This window comes from Natrix helvetica (genome assembly GCF_964273705.1).
Source record: "Natrix helvetica genome assembly, chromosome: 1".
Classification (NCBI taxonomy): Eukaryota; Metazoa; Chordata; class Lepidosauria; order Squamata; family Natricidae; genus Natrix; species Natrix helvetica.
Window position 1 is genome coordinate 14,768,311 of NC_138548.1, and position 18,931 is coordinate 14,787,241.

At 48.0% G+C, this 18,931-nt stretch overlaps 1 protein-coding gene across 2 annotated transcripts in view; it reads left to right on the plus strand.

Moving 5' to 3' along the window:
* TMEM259 (transmembrane protein 259) overlaps positions 1 to 13,680 on the plus strand; it is a 52,366-nt gene extending 38,686 nt beyond the window's left edge. For both annotated transcript variants that reach the window (XM_081958831.1, XM_081958830.1), the window contains exons 7-11: positions 4,505 to 4,562; positions 6,671 to 6,754; positions 7,908 to 8,040; positions 9,349 to 9,448; positions 12,283 to 13,680. In XM_081958831.1, coding sequence (XP_081814957.1) covers positions 4,505 to 4,562; positions 6,671 to 6,754; positions 7,908 to 8,040; positions 9,349 to 9,448; positions 12,283 to 12,978 — 1,071 coding nt within the window. In that variant the 3' untranslated portion in view covers positions 12,979 to 13,680. The remainder of the gene's footprint in view (positions 1 to 4,504; positions 4,563 to 6,670; positions 6,755 to 7,907; positions 8,041 to 9,348; positions 9,449 to 12,282) is intronic.
* Positions 13,681 to 18,931: the final 5,251 nt, after the last annotated feature.

Genomic DNA, 18,931 nt, shown 5'->3' on the forward strand with positions numbered 1-18,931 from the left:
CCCACACTTAACAACCGCTACAGCACACACACACCCTGGTCATGTCATCAAAATTCAGATGCTTGGTAACTGGCGATTCCTTTTTATGACGGTTGTGGCGTCCCGAGGTCACGAGATCACCTTTTGAGATCTTCTGACCAGCAATGTCAACAGGGAATCCAGACTCACTTAACAGCTCCTGTTACTAATTTAGCAAGTGTGGTGATTCACTAGACGACGGTGGCAAGAAAAGTCGAAAAATGGAGCCAAAACTCACTTAACGAATATCTCAACAACAGAAATCTGGGACTCAGTTGTGATCGTAAGTCAAGGACTACCCACATACCGTATTTTTCGGAGTACAAGACGCACCAAGATTTTGAAGAAGTAAATTAAAAAAAAAAGTTTTTGCACTCTGCAGACCTCCCAAACCCACTGCACACCTCATTTTTTGTGAAAAACAGGGCATGCAGAGAGTTTGAGAGGCCTCCCCCCCCCCCTCCCCCCAACAAAAAGGGCATGCATAATCTTTAGGAGGCTTGTAGAGTTCTGGGGACTGAGGGAGCAAAAACGAGCAAAAAAACAGCCCGTTTTTTGCTCATTTTTGCCCTTCCCAGCTCCCAAGAGCACTTTGCAGGCCTCCCACATACCATATTTTTCGCATCCGTTTTTGCGAAGGGGGTGGAATTGTGGGAGGCCAAAAATGCTGTATTCAGTGTATAAGATGCACCCAGATTTTCACCCTCTTTTGGGGGGGGGGAAAGGTGCGTCTTATACTCTGAAAAATACGATAATGATACACAGGTAGTCTTGACTTATAACTGTTTATTTAAGCGACCATTCAGAGTTACAGTGGCATTGACTTACAGCTTGGCCCGTGCACTTATGGCTGTTGCAGTATCCCAGGATTCCGTGATCAAAATTTGGGTGCCAGATAACCAGCATGTATTCACAATGCTTGCAGTGTCCTGGGTTCATAACATCCCCATTTGTGACCTTCTCAGCCTCAACCACCAAAGTCAACATGGAAAGCCAACTTGGCTTAACAGCTGTGTTATTCATTTAACAACTGTAGTGATTTGCTTAACAGTGTGGGTAAAAAAAAGTCATAAAATTGAGTGCATCTCCCATACCTTGCTAAGCTGCCTTGCTTAGTGAAGGAAATTCTGGTCCCAATTGTGGCTGCCAGTCGAGGACTAACCCTATAGGCTGAATTTAACACATTCCGTTCCTAATTCAGTCTTTAACTTGAATAACAGAATAAGAATAACAGAGTTGGGAGGGGCCTTGGAGGTCTTCTAGTCCAACCCCCTTGAGATTGTATGTAAGTCAGAACTCCTACAAACGGACAGCCTAGGATTGAAAAATAGTTGACAGCCTTGTCTTTCCTCCAGCTGACAAACGGCTGAAGCCACACAGGACTTTTGGGAAAACAGGCTGTATCTACAGCTTCACCGGTTCTTGTTTTCAATGGTTTTCAGTGATTCAAAGTAGCATTTAGTAACACATAGTATTTGGTAACACGTAACCGAGTGAGCTCCCGTTACTTGTCCCAGCTTCTGCCAACCTAGCAGTTCGAAAGCATGTAAAAAATGCAAGTAGAAAAATAGGAACCACCTTTGGTGGGAAGGTAACAGCATTCCGTGTGCCTTTGGTATTTAGTCATGCCGGCCACATGACCACGGAGACGTCTTCAGACAGTGCTGGCTCTTCGGCTCTGAAACGGAGATGAGCCTCGCCCCCTAGAGTCAGGAACGATTAATACATATGTGCGAGGGGAACCTTTACCTTTAGTATTTGGTAAAAGGCAGCCTGTTTGTAAACAGGTAGTCCTCGACTTACAACAGTTCATTTACTGACCATTCAAAGTTACAACGGCACTGAAAAAAAGTGACTTATGACCTTTTTTCACACTTACAGTACATCCCCAGGGATTGCAACTGGTTCCTATTTATGATGGTTGCAGTGTCCAAGGGGTCATGCGATCACCTTTTGTGACCTTCTGACAAGCAAAGTCAATGGGGAAGCCAGATTCACTTAACAACCGTGTCCTTAACTTAACAACTGCAGTGATTCACTTAACAACTTTGGCACAAAAGGTTGAAAATAGGGTAAAATTCGCTGAACAGCAACAATGTTGGGCTCAGTTGTTGTAAGTTGAGGACTACCTGTATCAGGGTTGACCTTAAGTTGGACATTCTTAATCAGTTACTGTGATCAGAAAGCGATCCTCTGCATGAAACTCTGCCCACTATCCTTTAGTTCAGGAGTGGGGAACGATGGCCCTTTGGTGCCTTGTGGACTTCATGCTGGTTCAGGAATTCTGGGAGTTGAAGTTCACAAGTCATAAAGGAGCCATCGTTCCCCACCTTTCCTTTAGTTTTGCCAGCTGCACTTTCATTCACTGTGCTTCTTCTGAGTGCTTTGTAGCCTCTGGTTCTTATCAGCAGCTGAACCAGTGAGGAGATAAAATGTTACGCAGATGTCTAGCATTTACAGTTACACAACCACAACGCTGTAACATGGCAGATGATAAAAGTAATAAAAGGTTTTGGCTGCCTTGCTCGATGCAAAATTAACAAGAAGAAAACAAAGGTGTTTTAACTTCTAAAGAACAACATTACGTGAAAGAAGAGAGCGATCGTGATGTAACAAGAAAAAACAAACCCCAGGGAAATGTTCAGGGCTTTATCGGATGTGAGATAATGATGACAGTTTCCAAAGTGTTTGTTAAAAATATGGAAAGATACAAAGCAAGACCTTGAAAGACGCATGAACTGAAGATTTTCCTGGCTAGGGCTTACCATAATTGTACTGTGAAAATGAATATATTGCCTGAGATATTTAAATCAATGCATGAGTTAAAATCCTAGTTTAGAGACGTTGTGAGAAGGCTGATTGCCTGCAAAAGGGCTAGCACCTGAGCTGGCGTTGCCCTGTCCCTTTAACAGTTCTCCTTAGCCAGTCCAGCAACCTGTGTTTATAAAAGCTGAGCAGAGAGACAGTTGGGTGTGATGGTATTGGGAGAGTAGTAGTAAGATGGAAGGTGGTTTCTGTTAGTTTGAGAAACTGAAGCAGCCTTAGGCGAATTTATTGTTACTGTTCTCCGGAAATAAGACTCACAAAGAGATGTAGTAATGCAGGGATGTCAAACTCGATTTCATTGGGGGCCACATCAGGGTTGCATTTGACCTCAGGGGCTGGGGTGGGCGTGGCCAGCCTGAAGACACAAAGAAATGTAGGGGTGCAGGGGTGTCAAACTCGATTTCATTGAGGGCCATATCAGGGTTGCATTTGACCTCAGGGGCTGGGGTGGGCGTGGCCAGCCTGAAGACACAAAGAAATGTAGGGGTGCAGGGGTGTCAAACTCGATTTCATTGGGGGCCACATCAGGGTTGCATTTGACCTCAGGGGCTGGGGTGGGCGTGGCCAGCCTGAAGACACAAAGAAATGTAGGGGTGCAGGGGTGTCAAACTCGATTTCATTGAGGGCCATATCAGGGTTGCATTTGACCTCAGGGGCTGGGGTGGGCGTGGCCAGCCTGAAGACACAAAGAGATGTAGGGGTGCAGGGGTGTCAAACTCGATTTCATTGAGGGCCATATCAGGGTTGCGTTTGACCTCAGGGGCTGGGGTGGGCGTGGCCAGCCTGAAGACACAAAGAGATGTAGGGGTGCAGGGGTGTCAAACTCAATTTCATTGGGGGCCATATCAGGGTTGCATTTGACCTCAGGGGCTGGGGTGGGCGTGGCCGGCCTGAAGTCACTCGTGTCAGGGTGTTTGTGCTGGCCCAAGTGCTCTGCCAGTGAAAATGGGCTACAGAGCTCCATTTTCAGCTGCAACAGCCACCTGCCACCCTCTGCCAGTGAAAATGGAGCTCGGGAAGGCTAGATGCGGCCCTCCCAGACTCCATTTTCGGCAGGCACCTCCCCAAGCTCCTTCACTGGCAGAGGGCAGTCAAAAACGTAGCCTGGAAAAGCTGCATGTGGCCCTACCGAACTCTGTTTTCACTGGCAAAGGCACCGCGGGCTGATCCTTTGCTGTTTCTAGGGTGGCCCCATGAGCTAAATCTAAGCACCCCACAGGCTGGATTCAGCCTCCGGGCCCTGGGTTTGACACCCCTGTACTAGTGGAAGCACAGCAGTTGAAGCAGAGTGAGGAAAGAGTGGTACAGTAAACTGTGAGTACAGGCCCTTGAGGGGTTGGGCTGACTTTTTTGGAATTTTGGAGCCCTCTAACCTGGAGATACATAAAAGAGCCTGCGACAAAATGACACCAATTTGAGTCTCAGACAAACAATTTGCAAGGCTGGCAAAGAACAGTTTTTCTGAGGATAACAACCCATCTTTGTCAACACTTTGGAGTGGTTATGTGAATTGTGCTTTTTGTTTTAATTCTGGACAAATTAATTTTGATTCCAGAGAGTGATTTTCAACTATCAGAATTTATGAGAATGCTTTCCCGTTTTTTTGTGTTTGGCCTTGGGGCTTCCACGCTTTAATCCTTGCCTGCCTGTCTCTTTTCAGACTCTGTCTGTTTCCATGCTGTTGCGTTACTCACACCACCAAATCTTCGTTTTTATTGGTAAGTTTTAAATAAATCCTTGCTGTGAGTTTTTGCTATGAGAATTCTGGGAGTTGAAGTCCACAAGTCTTAAAAGTTGCCAAGTTTGGGGACCCCTGGCTTAGAATGAGCATGATGGTGAGTTGTGAGCTGCGGTGGTTCAATGGTTAGGATGCAGAATTGCAGGCTGACTCTGCTCACTGCCAGGAGTTTGATCCCGACTGAGCTCATGGTTGACTCAGCCTTCCATCCTTCCGAGGTGGGTAAAATGAGGACCCAGGTTGTTGGGCAATGTACTGACTCGTGTCAACCTCTTAGAGAGAGGTATAAAGCGGTATATAAGTCTAAGCGCTATTGGTGTTGGCTTTGATGAGAGCAGTGAGAAGCTGCAAATTATGGGGCGGGGTCCAGTGTTTTGACTGCAGTGTTTAATATAAGGAGGAACTTATTTCAATTTATTCCATGCCATTCATGTGATTATTCTGAGTACAGGAGTAATAGCGTTAGGTACAGTGGATACATTTAATTTTAATTCAGTGCAAATGAAAACCGTTCCATTGGCTATTCCGCATGCCAGGCAAAGATTAAGAGTAGCTATCAACATTGAAAACCTGCACATCCTTGGTTTAAACACTGCTATGGTCCATTTGCATCCTAATCCATGTTAAATAACTGCTCCCCGGTATGCTGCTTGCTGTCATTCATTTTAATGTGCAGTCTTGAACAGCACAGCCAAGAAATATTTTTGTTACTTGTTCATCCTTGAGTGAATCATCATTTTGGCATCCTGGCATTAGATAGCAGCTGGCTGTTTCTATTGGCTGGAACCCTCTTTAGTGATGGGAATTTAATTTTCTAGCCACGGAGTAAGGTTGCATTGGACCAAGCGCCTCAGCCCTTAGCAGCAGCGTTAGGAAGACTTCACCTGATGTTTATAAGCAGTCCTTTATACAGATAGTCCCGGACTTAACAACCATCATTGGGGTTAGAATTTCATTATACCACTCATTTCTTTGGAATTAAATTAAATTTTTAAAAAAGGGATGATCAAAGCAAACAATTATAATGAAATATAGGGGGATTTTATAAAATCAGTGTTGGTGGAAGGTAAAGGGAATAAACCTATTGAAGAATATATGTTGTTTTGGAGGGAATAAGGGCACAATTGGAATATATATATATTGTGTGTGTGTGTACACACACATACATATACATACATACAGTGGTTAGTGCTCAGTGGTTACGTGAAATTGCCTTGTACTTGGGAATAGGGGAGCGATAGCTCAGCAGGTCTGGGAAGGACATCCGTAGCCCAATATCTCCTTACTCTGCCTAGCAGTGTTTCCCTCAATTCTTTTACCTGGGATTCCATTTGACTTTTAGCTGCAGACTCTGTTCCTGTGTCGTCCCACAGACCCGTGATGGGGAACCTAAGGCACGCCATGTGGCCTGGCACCCGCAGGTTGTGCTCTTCCTCTTCCTGGTTTCTGGCGCGCATGCGCGCACATGACAATTGGCCTTTGTGCGTGCGGTAGTGCCGGAAACCAGAAGAGCTGGTCTTCTATTTTCTGGAGTGAGCATGCGCGCCAGCCAGCTGATCGGTGCATGCAAGCGCGCAGCAGTAACCGGAAGATTTGCTGGCTGCCGCGCATGCACTCACCGGAAACAAAAAAAAATATATTTCCCAGTGCATTCATGCCCCTTAGGCAGCTCCTCTTCCTGGTCATGGCCCAGGCGAGTTTGCACATGTGCAAAGTGCTCCCTTTTCGGCACTTGGTTCCGAAAAGGCTCACCATCACTGCCAGAGGTGGATTGCTCCCAGTTCGGGCGAACCGGTCATGGTGGTTTGGCCTGAGTTACAGAACTGGCCGCAACGCAGGCTGGCCACCCCCCCCCCCAAACCGGTTCCTTGTCTCTTCAGCCGTTGCTGGCTTGTTTCTGTGCTTGCACAGAATAATTTACAGTCAACTGCGCATGCGAGAGCAATAGGCAATGGATGCGCACGCAGCAAACCAGTACCAACCAGTACAGGAACCCATCCCTGATGACTGCCATAGGCCAAGAAAAACGAATTTATCTCTTGCCTGACTGCTTCTCTTTTGAATTTGGCTTCCTCCCCCTTTCTCCAGTGGACCTGTTACAGATGCTGGAAATGAACATGACAATTGCCTTCCCCGCAGCTCCTTTGCTGACCGTCATCTTGGCTTTAGTAGGTAAGGAGACCTCCTCAGCTTTTAGCCTCCAGAAAGAATCAGCACTGGTTGGGGAAAGGGGCTTGTAGCCTCTGTGGATTGGAAAGAACCCACCACTTTTCCAATCAGGTTTTCCTTTGTTTAATATTTATCTGACAGCTTATTGTAGTACAGTGTTTCTCAGCCTTGGCGATTTGAAGTTGGGTGGACTTCAATGCTGGCTGTGGAATTCTGGGAGTTGAAGTCCACACAACTTCCAATCACTTATTCTGACCGAGGCTTCCCAAGAGCATGAAGCAAAGTCCTCGTCCCGACAAAAAACCCTTTTATTAATTGACTGAATTCTGCTCATTTTATATCCAGCAAAATCTTTCAAGGGAGGATTTACGGTCACAGACCTTATCTGGCTTGGAGAGCTGCCAGGCCGATATCTGTAAAATTTGGCAAGGAGTCTCGGAGAGTCACTAACGAATTAAGCGAACTAATTGTCTCCTGCAAACTCCACTCCCCTTTCGCTCCTCTTTTTTTTCCTCTGGGAGGGGCCATTCATCGTCCTTACCTGTGGCCTTACTTCCAAGATGAACCCCTGTTCTTTCGCTGTTCCCATTGTCTTGCAACTCTGCGCATGCGCATACTGGGAACAGGCTCCAGCTGTTTGTCTGCCTCACTGATGTCTGACTCCGAAGGCAGCTGATAACTGGCATACGGCTCTGCCCCCCTCTCTGCCTCCAACACAGAGCCCTCATCAGAGCTTTCCCCAGACTCCAGGACTGGCCCAGGTTCCTCCCCACCCTCCTCAATGTTTGACTCTGCTGCCATCTCCGCTGGCTGCTGGCAGGCCACAACATCGCTAAGGCTAAGAAAACTGCTGTAGAATTCCCCTTTCCAACCTACTGAAGTATCCTTCAACGGCCTGTCTGGCTTATGTTAACTGCCTTAACCCATCCTATTGAAGAAATACCTTCTGAAGTCCTGGAGACATTTGTTTCTAAAGACAGCTTCCAGTTCTCTGCAGTTATGCAGAGCTCAGTCCGTGGACTTCAAGCCAGTCTCTGTGTTGCAAAGGTTTCATGGGTGCAAGAAGGCATTCGTGTTTGGCTTGAGAAATACGGAGGGCGATAACCTCTCAGGCGGCATGTTGACGTTCTCTTCCTTCCCTTCCCTCTGGAAACAGGCATGGAGGCCATCATGTCCGAGTTCTTCAACGACACCACCACGGCCTTCTATATCATCCTCATTGTCTGGTTGGCAGACCAGTACGACGCAATTTGCTGTCACACCAACACAAGCAAGAGGCACTGGTTGAGGTAACGAACCTGGGACTTGACTCAGACAGAGACAGGCTAGTGAACTCCCTGGACCGGGGATGGCAACCTTTGGGAAGCAAAGCGGGGCGGGAGGGCTTTTAAACCTTTTTGGAGGTGTCTGAATGGGCAGGAGAGATAATCTATTGTACCTAAGGGCTTTTCTTAAAAAAAAAAAAAAGCTCAAGGCAACAAATGCAGTAATACTCCTTCCTTCTCCCATTTCCCCCATCATAACAGCCCTGTGAAGTTGAGCTACGTTGAGAGATTAATCCAAAATCATTCAGCCAGCTTTATGCCTGAGGCAGGACTAGAACTCACAGCCTCCTGGGAATTGGCCCAAAATCACCCAGCTGGCTCTCATGCCTAAAGCGGGATTAGAATTGACCGTCTCCTGGTTTTTAGCCTGGCCTTTTAACCACTACACCAAACTGTCTTTTAGGGTTTTTCAGAAAAGCAACTTAAGGAGTCACAGAATGGCCATTCCCAATTTAGGGCAGCGCTTAGATGTTCAGCTGGCTCCACTTTGCCTGATGGATTGTCTGTTTTTAGTGTCAACACATTGGGCTTAGGCCCAAGGTACCTGCGAGACTACCTATTGCCACCAGTAGCCTCCCACCGTCCAGTGCGATCCCACAGAGTTGGCCTCCTCAGGGTGCCGTCGGCCAGACAGTGTCGGCTGGCGACCCCCAGGGGGAGAGCCTTCTCTGTGGGAGCGCCTTCCCTCTGGAATGAGCTGCCCCCGGAGCTTCGCATAATCCCTGACCTGCGGTCCTTCCGACGCGCCCTGAAAAGTTGGCTTTTCCAGCAAGCCGGCCTGGCCTGTGTATCTAATTTCTTTTTAACTTTCGTGATGTTTGTTTTTTAATGTTGTATGCCGCCCTGAGTCCTTTGGGAGAAGGGCGGCATATAAATCCAATAAAACTCAAACTCATTCCCCTCTCCCCCCCCCCCCCCCCCAATTGGAGACCTCTTGGCAATCTTGTTGATATGGTCCTCCCAGGGCCAGTTTAACTCCTTAAGCCCCTGCCACTCCTGCGTCTTCTCCCAATTACCTTGATCCCTCAGTAGTATTCATCATTGCCCTTTCCCTTCCCTGGTTCTCATCCCTCACTGATTATAGGACCGGGCTGTTTCTCACTTGCAGTTCACTTTTACACTTCTTCTTTGAAGCGAAGGGGTGGGGTGGGCTGGGAGAATTACAACCGTTTGTCTTCAGACAGGAAGGATGGAAGCCAATCGGGGATTGTGTGAATATTTGTATATAAATGCATGTGCCTGCGTAATATTTATATTTCTGTCTCTCTCCAGGTTTTTCTACTTGTACCACTTTGCCTTTTATGCCTACCATTATCGTTTCAATGGGCAATATAGCAGTTTGGCCTTGGTAACTTCGTGGCTTTTCATACAGGTAGGCTTCCGTCTCTAAATTGAGCTCCTACAGCATTGTGTGAAACCCCCAAATCATGACAGGCTTCAAAAGATAGAATCCGTTCTATGATTTAGCCTTCCCTGAGAAAATACTTTTTCAGACATCGTTTGCCACGTTTCTAGTCCTTTGGCTTTGAAGTACGTAAATAACACACACTTGAAATCTCAGAAATTATCCAGGTTTCATTTGGTCTTCCTGAATATCTAGACCAGTCTTGGCGAACCTTTTTGGCACCAAGCGCCAAAATGGGAGCACGTGCCGTAAACCGGAAGAGTAGCTACCCGGTGCCCATGCACGTGCCAGGGAGATGATCTTCCAGTTTCCGGCGTGCACATGTGCACTGGCCACCTGATCTTCCGGTTTCTGGCATGCATGAAGACCAGCTGGCGTGCTGGAACCCAGAAGAGCAATGGGCGAAGGCTTGCGTGCCCGGAGAGATGGCCCTGCGTGCCACTTCTGGCACACGTGCCCTGGGTTCACCATCACAGACCTAGACTCTTGTAAAAGATAAAATCTGTTTTGTGGAGCACAAAAGGGCAATGCAGTGGTAGTTGGTAGAGGATTTTCTGGCAATGATTCACCCCATCTTAGCCAGAAAATTAGTGGTTTGCACTGGCCGTGCTGCTTTCATTTTGAGAATTGCTGCAGGGCCTAGAGAACAGCTGGCCGGGGCGGTGGGTGGGGGATTCAGGAAAGATGGTTAGGATTGCAGGCTTGGGGTCTTGTTTTGCTGACACGGATCCCACTCGGCCTTCACCAAATGCCCTTAATAAAGTTGGAGCAGAAATGGGTGCGGTGGCATGTTTCATGCAGGGTGTGGAGTTTGGCCTTTCCTAACAGCATCTAGGTTACTTGGACGACAGATAATGCACAGCCCCTGTGATCCCATCTTCATTTTCAACCATGCAAGGTGGCCCATGTAATTAATTAAATATTAATTAAATATTTATTTCTTAGCCGCACCCTCTCCCGAAGGACTCGGGGCGGCGTACAATGAAACATATGAAATAAATATGTGGACAAAACAAACATATAACAGAGACATATACCGAGACATACACAAGGAGGAGGTCGGCTGATGAATAAAAAACAATTAGAATACAGTGATTAAAAAACCCCTAAATAATTAAATATAATTAAAATACCCAATTAAAAACCCGTCAGGAGCGATATGGTTAGATCAAAGTTGAGCCAGGCCAGCTACTTGGAATAGGTGGGTCTTAAGCTTAATACGAAAGGAGCGGAGGTCAGAGGTATTCCTAATATCCGGAGGGAGGTCATTCCACAGGGCTGGGCCCGCCACAGAGAAGGCTCTACTCCTAGGCGCCGCCCCCCGACACTGTCTAGTGGACGGCACCTGGAGGAGGCCCTCTCTGTGCGAGCGGATTGGTCGCAGGGATGTATGGGGCAGAATACGATCCCGCAAGTAACTAGGTCCTGAGCCATGGAGCGCTTTAAAGATTGTTATCAAAACCTTGAAACGCACCCGATAGACCACAGGAAGCCAGTGCAGCTCACGCAGGAACGGTGTCACATGGGAGTACCTAGTACTCCCCATAATTACCCGCGCGGCTGCGTTCTGGACCAACTGTAGCCTCCGGGTGCATTTCAAGGGAAGCCCCATGTAGAGAGCGTTACAGTAGTCCAAGCGAGACGTCACCAGCGCATGAGTGACTGTGCGTAAGGCATCCCGGTCCAGTAGGGGGCGCAATTGGCGCACCAGGCGAACCTGGTGGAACGCCCCCCTTGCCACGGCTGTCACATGGTCATCCATGGACAGCCGGGCATCCAGGAGGACGCCCAAATTGCGCACCCGCTCCACGGGGGCAAGTTGAATGCCCCCAATGGCCAATGATGGAGTTAATTGGCTGAACCGGGGAGCTGGTACCCACAGCCACTCCGTCTTGGAGGGGTTGAGCTTGAGTCGGTTGTCATCCATCCAGATCCGTACGGCTTCCACACACCGGGACATCACTTCGATGGCCTCGTTGGGGTGGTTCGGGGTGGAAAAGTACAGCTGAGTATCATCAGTGTACAGGTGGTATCCCACCCCGAAACCACGGATGATCTCACCCAGCGGCTTCATATATGTGTTGAACAGGAGTGGCGAGAGGACCGACCCCTGTGGCACCCCACAAGTAAGGGGGCATAGGGTCGACCTCTCTTCTCCTGCCAACACACGCTGCGTCCGGCCAGAAAGGTAGGAGCCGAACCACCGCAAAACGGTGCCCCGGACCCCCAACCCCTCCAGCCGGCGCAGCAGGATACCATGGTCCCCTACCTGTTACTTTCCCACGAGAACAGCTCTTTGAGATGGGCTGACCTGAAAGAGAGGGACTGATCCAAAGTCACTTTGCACTAGCAATAGCCCTTAGACTTATATACCGCTTCACCGTGCTTACAGCCCTCTCTAAGCGGTTTACAGAGTCAGCCTACTGCCCTCAGCAAACTGGCTCCTCATTTTATGGACCTGGGAAGGATGGAAGGCTGAGTCAATCTTGGGCCGGTCAGGCTCGAACTCCTGGCTGTGGGCAGAGTTTGCCTGCAATATTGCATTCTAACCACTGGGCCACCAGGGCTCCCAAGAAAGCACTTAGCTGGCTTTCTTGCCTAAGGAAGGACTAGAACTCCTCCTCTCCCAGTTTCAAGCCTAGCACCTTCACCACCACACCATCCTGGTTCCCTTCAAAGCTTGAGGAGGAGCAATTGATTTATACATTTGGGGGGATTGGATGGGAGAACTTCCTCGCTCAGCCCAATCATTAACCCTTTTCATCTCTCCTGCTCTTCTCTTCTCCTCCCCTCCCTGGCAGCATTCCATGATCTACTTTTTCCACCATTACGAGTTGCCAGCCATCCTCCAACAGATCCGGATCCAGGAGATGTTGCTCCAGAACCAGCAGGTGGGGACCCAGACCGCTGTCCAGGACAACCTCAATAACAACACGACCGTCGCGGCAGCCAATTCAGCCGACCAGCAACCCCACCTGGACGCCAGCCCAGCTGGGGCAGGAGATGGCTCCCTGGCTTCTGGGGAAGGCCACCGCCCCCCGATCTCCAGCACTGGCGTCTCCCTCGGGAACGACTTGAATTGGATGGCAGAGACAGCAGCTGTCATCACGGAAGCCTCCTTTCTCTCCAACCTGGACAGTTCCTTTTTGGACTCTCCGGCCGTTGTGACGAGTGGTGGGAGTTTGCAGGACCCGGAGCCCGCTTTGAACACGGCGACCCAAAGTTTGGTTAGTAATGACCGTACGGAAGCGGGCTCCGTCACTCTTGAGGGCACGTCCACCGTTGGGACTTCTGTGACCAATACACCTCCTCCCGTCACAGCCCACCCAGAGCTGGAAGATATTCCCCAGCCGTCAGAGAGTTTGGCAGGCCGAGCCGAACCTCTGAAGACAGACTCCCTGCAAGGTTCGGCTTTACGGGGACTCCCGAGCCAGGCCTCCGAAGGGCTTGCTGAGAGGGATCCCACGCCGCTTTCCCCAGAAAATATGATCTCCTGATCCCACGGAGCCGCTGCTTCTCCCAAACTCCTTACTCCGTAGGAGACTGGATGGCTTTCCGATTGCATTACATTTGTTTTCCGTACCAAATTCCTCTTTTAGAGAAGAAAGAGGCAGAGCTAGAACGTAAAGCGAAGGAGAGAGCCATCTTTTTCTCCCGCCTTCCGAGTACCAGGAAAAGAAAGAGAAAAAAAAAAGCTGAATAAAAAGAAGGGGAAGCGATTGTAGATGTTGATCCCTGCGTCGGAATCAAATCCTTTTTGAAAGAAAGCGGTTTCTGCATCTTTCTCGGTGAATGGCGTTAAGCCCCAATGTCTCATCTCCGCCTCCCCACTCTCCCGTTTCCCAGACTGCATGGAATCATGGGACACTCTCTGTGGGGGTCTGCGGGAGATCTTAATTTGCATTTAGCTCCTTGTCTTGGCATTCAGTTCTGTCCGAAAAGGGTGCTTGTAAACGCCAGGAGGAAAAAAGAAAAGAAAAAAAGAAAGGGTATCATGACAAAAGTTGTTTTTTGGATGCACCTTGGAATTGGGGTGGGTGGTTATAAACGACCAGAATCACCGCAGTGTGGTGATTATAAAGAGAAATCGATCCTTTAAGCAGAAGATGCAGCGTGGAAAGTTGGCATGAACTGACTCTGGAATTATCGACGGGAATTGTTATTTGAAGGGTCTAATACTTGAGTCCTAAAAAAAATAATCCTCATTTTAAAAAAAAATCATTTGGATTACACCTGCTTATGTACAAACACCATGTTAATTTCTCTCATTTTCTCTTTCTTCTAAAGAGGATTGTAACTTATAGGGGATTATTTCAATAACATGACAGGTTTGGGGGGGGGGGGAAACGTGTCTTGCCCCACTCGCCTCACCCCCAGTCCTTGAACCCAGGCCTTTTTCTTCAATAACGGAGTACAAGTGATTCTCGCTCCTTTGTCAAGGTGGGACGGCCCCAGTGAGAAGATGGAAAAGCTTCAGATTGGTTGTCCTACGTGGGGTTACCTTAAGCCGTTTCGCCCATCAGCCTCCGAGTGGGAGGAGTCCAGTGACGGGTGAAAACAAATGAGCAGGGACTCTGAGGTTGTGGCCCCTTTGCACCTCGTGCCAGGTGGCTGGATAGACAGAGGAGCTCAGCATTTGCTTCGGCTTAACGACCGCTCGGAAGTGGCGCAGGTTAAATGCTTTCAAAGGCCCGGCGAAGAATTGGCCACTTTCTGAGTTGAAAGATTTGGGGCAGGACGCATTAGAACACTTTCTCAACCTTGGCCACTTTTAAGACCAGGTGGACTTCTGGGAGTTGAAGTCCACCTGGTCTTAAAAGTGGCCAAGGTTGAGAAATATAGCCTTAGAGCCTGAGGAATGGCTGAAAAGTTGAGATTTCCCTTTTTTTGGTCAATTCATCGGAGGAGTTGCCATTGACTGCTGCTTATGCACTTAAATGAGGATGATTGCAATTGTCCAGTGGGCCCCGGATTTCAGTGCGATGCCTTTTGACTAGCATATACTGAACGCAAGGAAATTGCTTCCCCAGCAACACCGCTACCAGGTGTGTGTGTGTGCTCGTGCGCTTGTGTCACACTTCTTCCTTTCTAGAATTAACGCTTCTCCTATCAATTGGCAGCAGCCATTCAGCAGCCAGCTTCTGTACTTGGCTTTGGAATGGGGTTCCCGAGCGCTTTCCCTAGACTCTCCAAATCTGGCCAGAGGGAGGACGGATTGGGAGGGGGAGGAAGGGGGCTGCTTTTGAGAAGTAGGAAACCCGACCCCTGGGTTTCTTACCCCCAAAACACCCCTCCATGACCTTCTGAGCAAGAATCGAATCTCTGGGACAGGTATCCTGATGTCGCGTGCCACAAAGGAGACAGAGAGAGGCCGATGGCAGATCAGTCCAGGGTGCAAGTGGCTTGGAATTATTACTATTATTATTTTAAAATGGCAGGCCAGAGTTTCCCCCTTCCCCCAATGAGGATGGCCCATACTTTGTGCAATAGATTAGTTGGATTCTTGGCCGTGTGCAGATTCTCTACCAAGATCGGTCACCAAAGACGCTCGCAGCCGGTCAGACTTTGGGGCTTTTCCACTTTTGAGGGTTGTTTTTTTTTGGGGGGGGGGGGTGAGGAGGCAAAATTGGACAGAAGAAAAAGAATCAAAACTAAATCACACGAATGTGAGTTCATCCTGTTTAATGTACAAAATGTTTGTATATATATATAGTATATATACTGTATAAATACTGTATTTAATCGTCGTTTGCTCCTTATTTCCTCGTCAGCTATTCCCTTTGGGGGGAGGAAATGGGGTGGGGGTGGGTTACAAGGGCCAGCGCTAAAGGAAAACACACAGCAACCAGGAGAGGTTCAGCTACTCCTGGTAGGAAAGTCTATTCTCAAGAGCTACACATTCCTTTACCATTGTGCATTGGCCCATCCGTGAATGAATAGCTTCTCCTCTACTCCTACTCAGCATTGCTACTCTTGGTCTCCAACTATCACACATATATACCCCATCCTGGAATTCAGCCACTCTCCGGAGGTTGAGAATAAGGCTCGGGAAAACAGGGCTTCAGCAGTTTATCGACAGATTGCCATTTTAACATGAGAGAAATGGGATATTTCTCTCATTTTAATTTTAATTAGAGCAGATTTGATTTTTGTGCTGGCTTCCCTCCACGTCTTGTCCTGGCATCATCTATCTTGGAGGCCTGGCCCAGCCTCACCAGTAAAAAGCCAAATGGGACCTTCAACTCGCAATATATTGCAAATTTCTGCTTGAGAAGCCATGTCACTGCTCTTCATATGAACTCATCTCTCCAAAAAGGCCCCTCTTCCATCAGTTCACAAAATATTCCCTGAACTGGAGAACTCCCACTGAGTTTATTTTTCCCTTCCCTACCCCAGATATTAGGCTGTGAGAGTATAGGATCGTTTGGGGACGAGAGAATCCAAAGCGAAGTTTGGGTTTCCCAGAATGTAGCTAAGAAAGTAAAAAAATATCATTTTATTTTTCTAAAAGTGAGAATGTTTTAATTCCCCTTTTGTTCCTTAGTCTATTACTCATCTATTTTTAAAAAATAGTCCCTTTTTTTAAAATAGTCCCTTCGGGGAGAGGGGGCGGTCTAGAAATAAAATAAAATAAAAATAAATAAAATGGGGAGGACAGGTTTTTTTTTTTAAATACATAAATGAACAGTAGCTCAATTCAGCATTCTCCCAATTCCTGCTCCCTCTAGATCTGCGGGACTACACTTCCCATCATTTTCCAAACATGGGCTGGCAAGAGATGGAAACCTGGGTCCAATACACCTCGAAGGGCATCAAATTTCGGAAGGCTGTTCTGCGTATATCTGTAAAAAGACCTATTTCAATATCTGCCACCTCGCTTGAATTTGCATTGCCCAAAAATAAACACCAAAGGGAAACCCCAATGTGGCTGTTGATATAAACCTGTAAAGAAGTATTTAAACTTTGGCTTCGTATCCAAGAAGCATCCCGGCTTTAACTTCCAACAAATCCCTTCCGAAAAATTGGGCTTTGGGATTGGTACTTGGCGTTCAAATGTATCTTATTTGGTTTTCAATTTACGCGTAAGACTTACAAACTGCCTCGCGCTAGACCAGTGATGGCTAATCTTTTTGTTGTTGGGTGTCAAAAATGTGTGCCGGCACCCATAATGCAAAGCATGCCCCCACATGCGCATACAAAACCCCCACGCTTCCCCCTCACGTGCCACACTGTTCGCCTCCAAGCTTTTGGAGGGCCTCAGGGTGGGGCAGGGGAGGCCTTTTTTGCCCTCCCCAGACTTTTCTGAAACCTGGGGAGGGCAAAAACAGCATCCCCCGGCCCTCTGGAAGGCCGAAAATCAGCTAGCCGGCATGCCATAGGTTCGCCATCAATGCGCTAGACCAGGGGTGTCCAAACTTGGGAACTTTAAGACTTGTGGACTTCAACTCCCAGAATTCCCCAGCCAGCTGGCTGGGGAATTCTGGGAGTTGAAGTCCGCAAGTCTTAAAGTTCCCAAGTTTGGACACCCCTGCGCTAGACAGTCAGTGGGAAAATGTCACCTCTTAAGAGGCCCTATGGAAACTCCCAGGCACACTGGATGTATTTCTTTGGTTTCCAAATCGGTTCGTGCTTTACGAAAGGAAAAATAGTCATACTTAAAAAGGTGATTGTTCTCTCCTGACCTACCAGCATAACCTTGGTGTTATGTATATGCAGTAAGGGCTGTGTGGGGCTGAATTCAAATGGCAGATGTTGTGTTTGCAGTACACACACCACACCTTATTAAAGCATTTACCCTTTGCCCTGGACGGATGTGATTGCTTACTCCTGCTGCTGTGTAATTGTGAGAAAGAAGACATTTAGCGTAAGGTGACCCTGATAAAGGCCTACACAAGGACCCGTGTGTGCTCTGAATTCAGATTCTGCCCTTTAACTGGGAGATCTACACAGCTGCAATACGAAATCTGCCCCCTAAGGATGGCTCTGCATGCCAAGCTGGTTTAGTCTACCACAGGTTTGTTTCTGTGATGAATGATAATACGGCTCCCTTCTAAAGAAAAGAGGCGATTTAAATAGGACAATTTTAGCCTAGGCAGAGTTGAGGTGGATCTCTTCTAGCTCAATCCAGGTAGTCCTCGAATTAACGGCCATAATCGGGGCCAAAACTTCCGCAGCTAAGCAAGGCAGTTGTTAAGTGAGTGTTGCCCCATTGTACGAATCTTTTTTGCCACAGCTGTAAAAGTGAGTCACTGCAATTTGTTAGTTAACACGGTTGTTTAAAATCTGGCTTCCCCGTTGACTTGTTTATCAGAAGGTCACAAAAGGGGGGGGGGGGGGGAGACACTGCAGCCGTCATAAATATGAGTCAGTTGCCAAGCATTTGAATTGATCATGTGACCATGGGGAGGCTGCAACCGGTCATAGGGGTGAAAAATGGTCACACGTCACTTTTTTCCAGTCCTGTTGTAACTTTGAATTGAGTGAAGGACTATCTGTATTTTCTGCTGCCGGGGATATTTAAAGACAAAAGTCAGCTCTCTTTTTCTATTTGTAGCCAAAGGATGCAGGAATCAATACAATGCGACATTTTTGGACGTGCTGCCATTTTAGCTCTATGCTCCAACTCCATAAGTTCCCATAATCTCAAGCTTTAAATGGGGGTGCTAAGATTTGTCCTCCCATAATGTCAGGACGGGACCCCAGGAGGACCCTACACCACTCCGGACAACTGGCCGCCCAGTCACTTCTTTAAAACCTCCTCTAGTGATGAAGCACCCATAGCTTCTGGTGGCAAGTAGTTCCACTGGTTGTTCCCATGTCAGAAAACTTCTCCTCAGTTCTAGGTTGGGTTTCTCTTTGTTAAGCTTCCATCCAATTCCAGGAAAGAGGGTCTGTCCTTATTATCACCCAGAATTGGCTCGGGGGATGGGAGGGCAGCATGGAGCCCATCTGCCTTGCCCTGAGTCCGATTGGCAGAGAAGCTTTTTTAAGACTCAGATCCTGCTCTGGCTGAGACCTGGGCCAATTAGAAGTGGGCAGGCCCCTCTGAAAGTCCTTGTGCCCACCCTCTCAAAATTGCAGAGACAATTTTTGGTGTGAAGTTATTGAAAAATAAAATTAGGGTGAAGGGAGGAATAATAAATATACTCCAAGTGCATATAAATTTTCTTTCAGGCTTACCCAATATCAACCCCCTCCCCATTGCTTCCCTCTCCTCCCTCCCCCTCCCTTCCTCTCCTCCTTTCCTCTCTCTCCTCTGCCCCCTCTTCTCCTTTCCTTCCTCCTCTCCCTCCTCCCTCCCCTCTCCTTTCCTTCCCTCCATCCTTTCCTCTATCCTTCCCTCCTTTCCTTTCCTTCCCTTCTCCCCTCCTCTCCTTTTCTTCCCTCCTCCCCTTCCCTCCTTTCTCCTTTCCTTCCCTCTCCTCTCCCCTCCCTCCTCTCCTCTCCTTT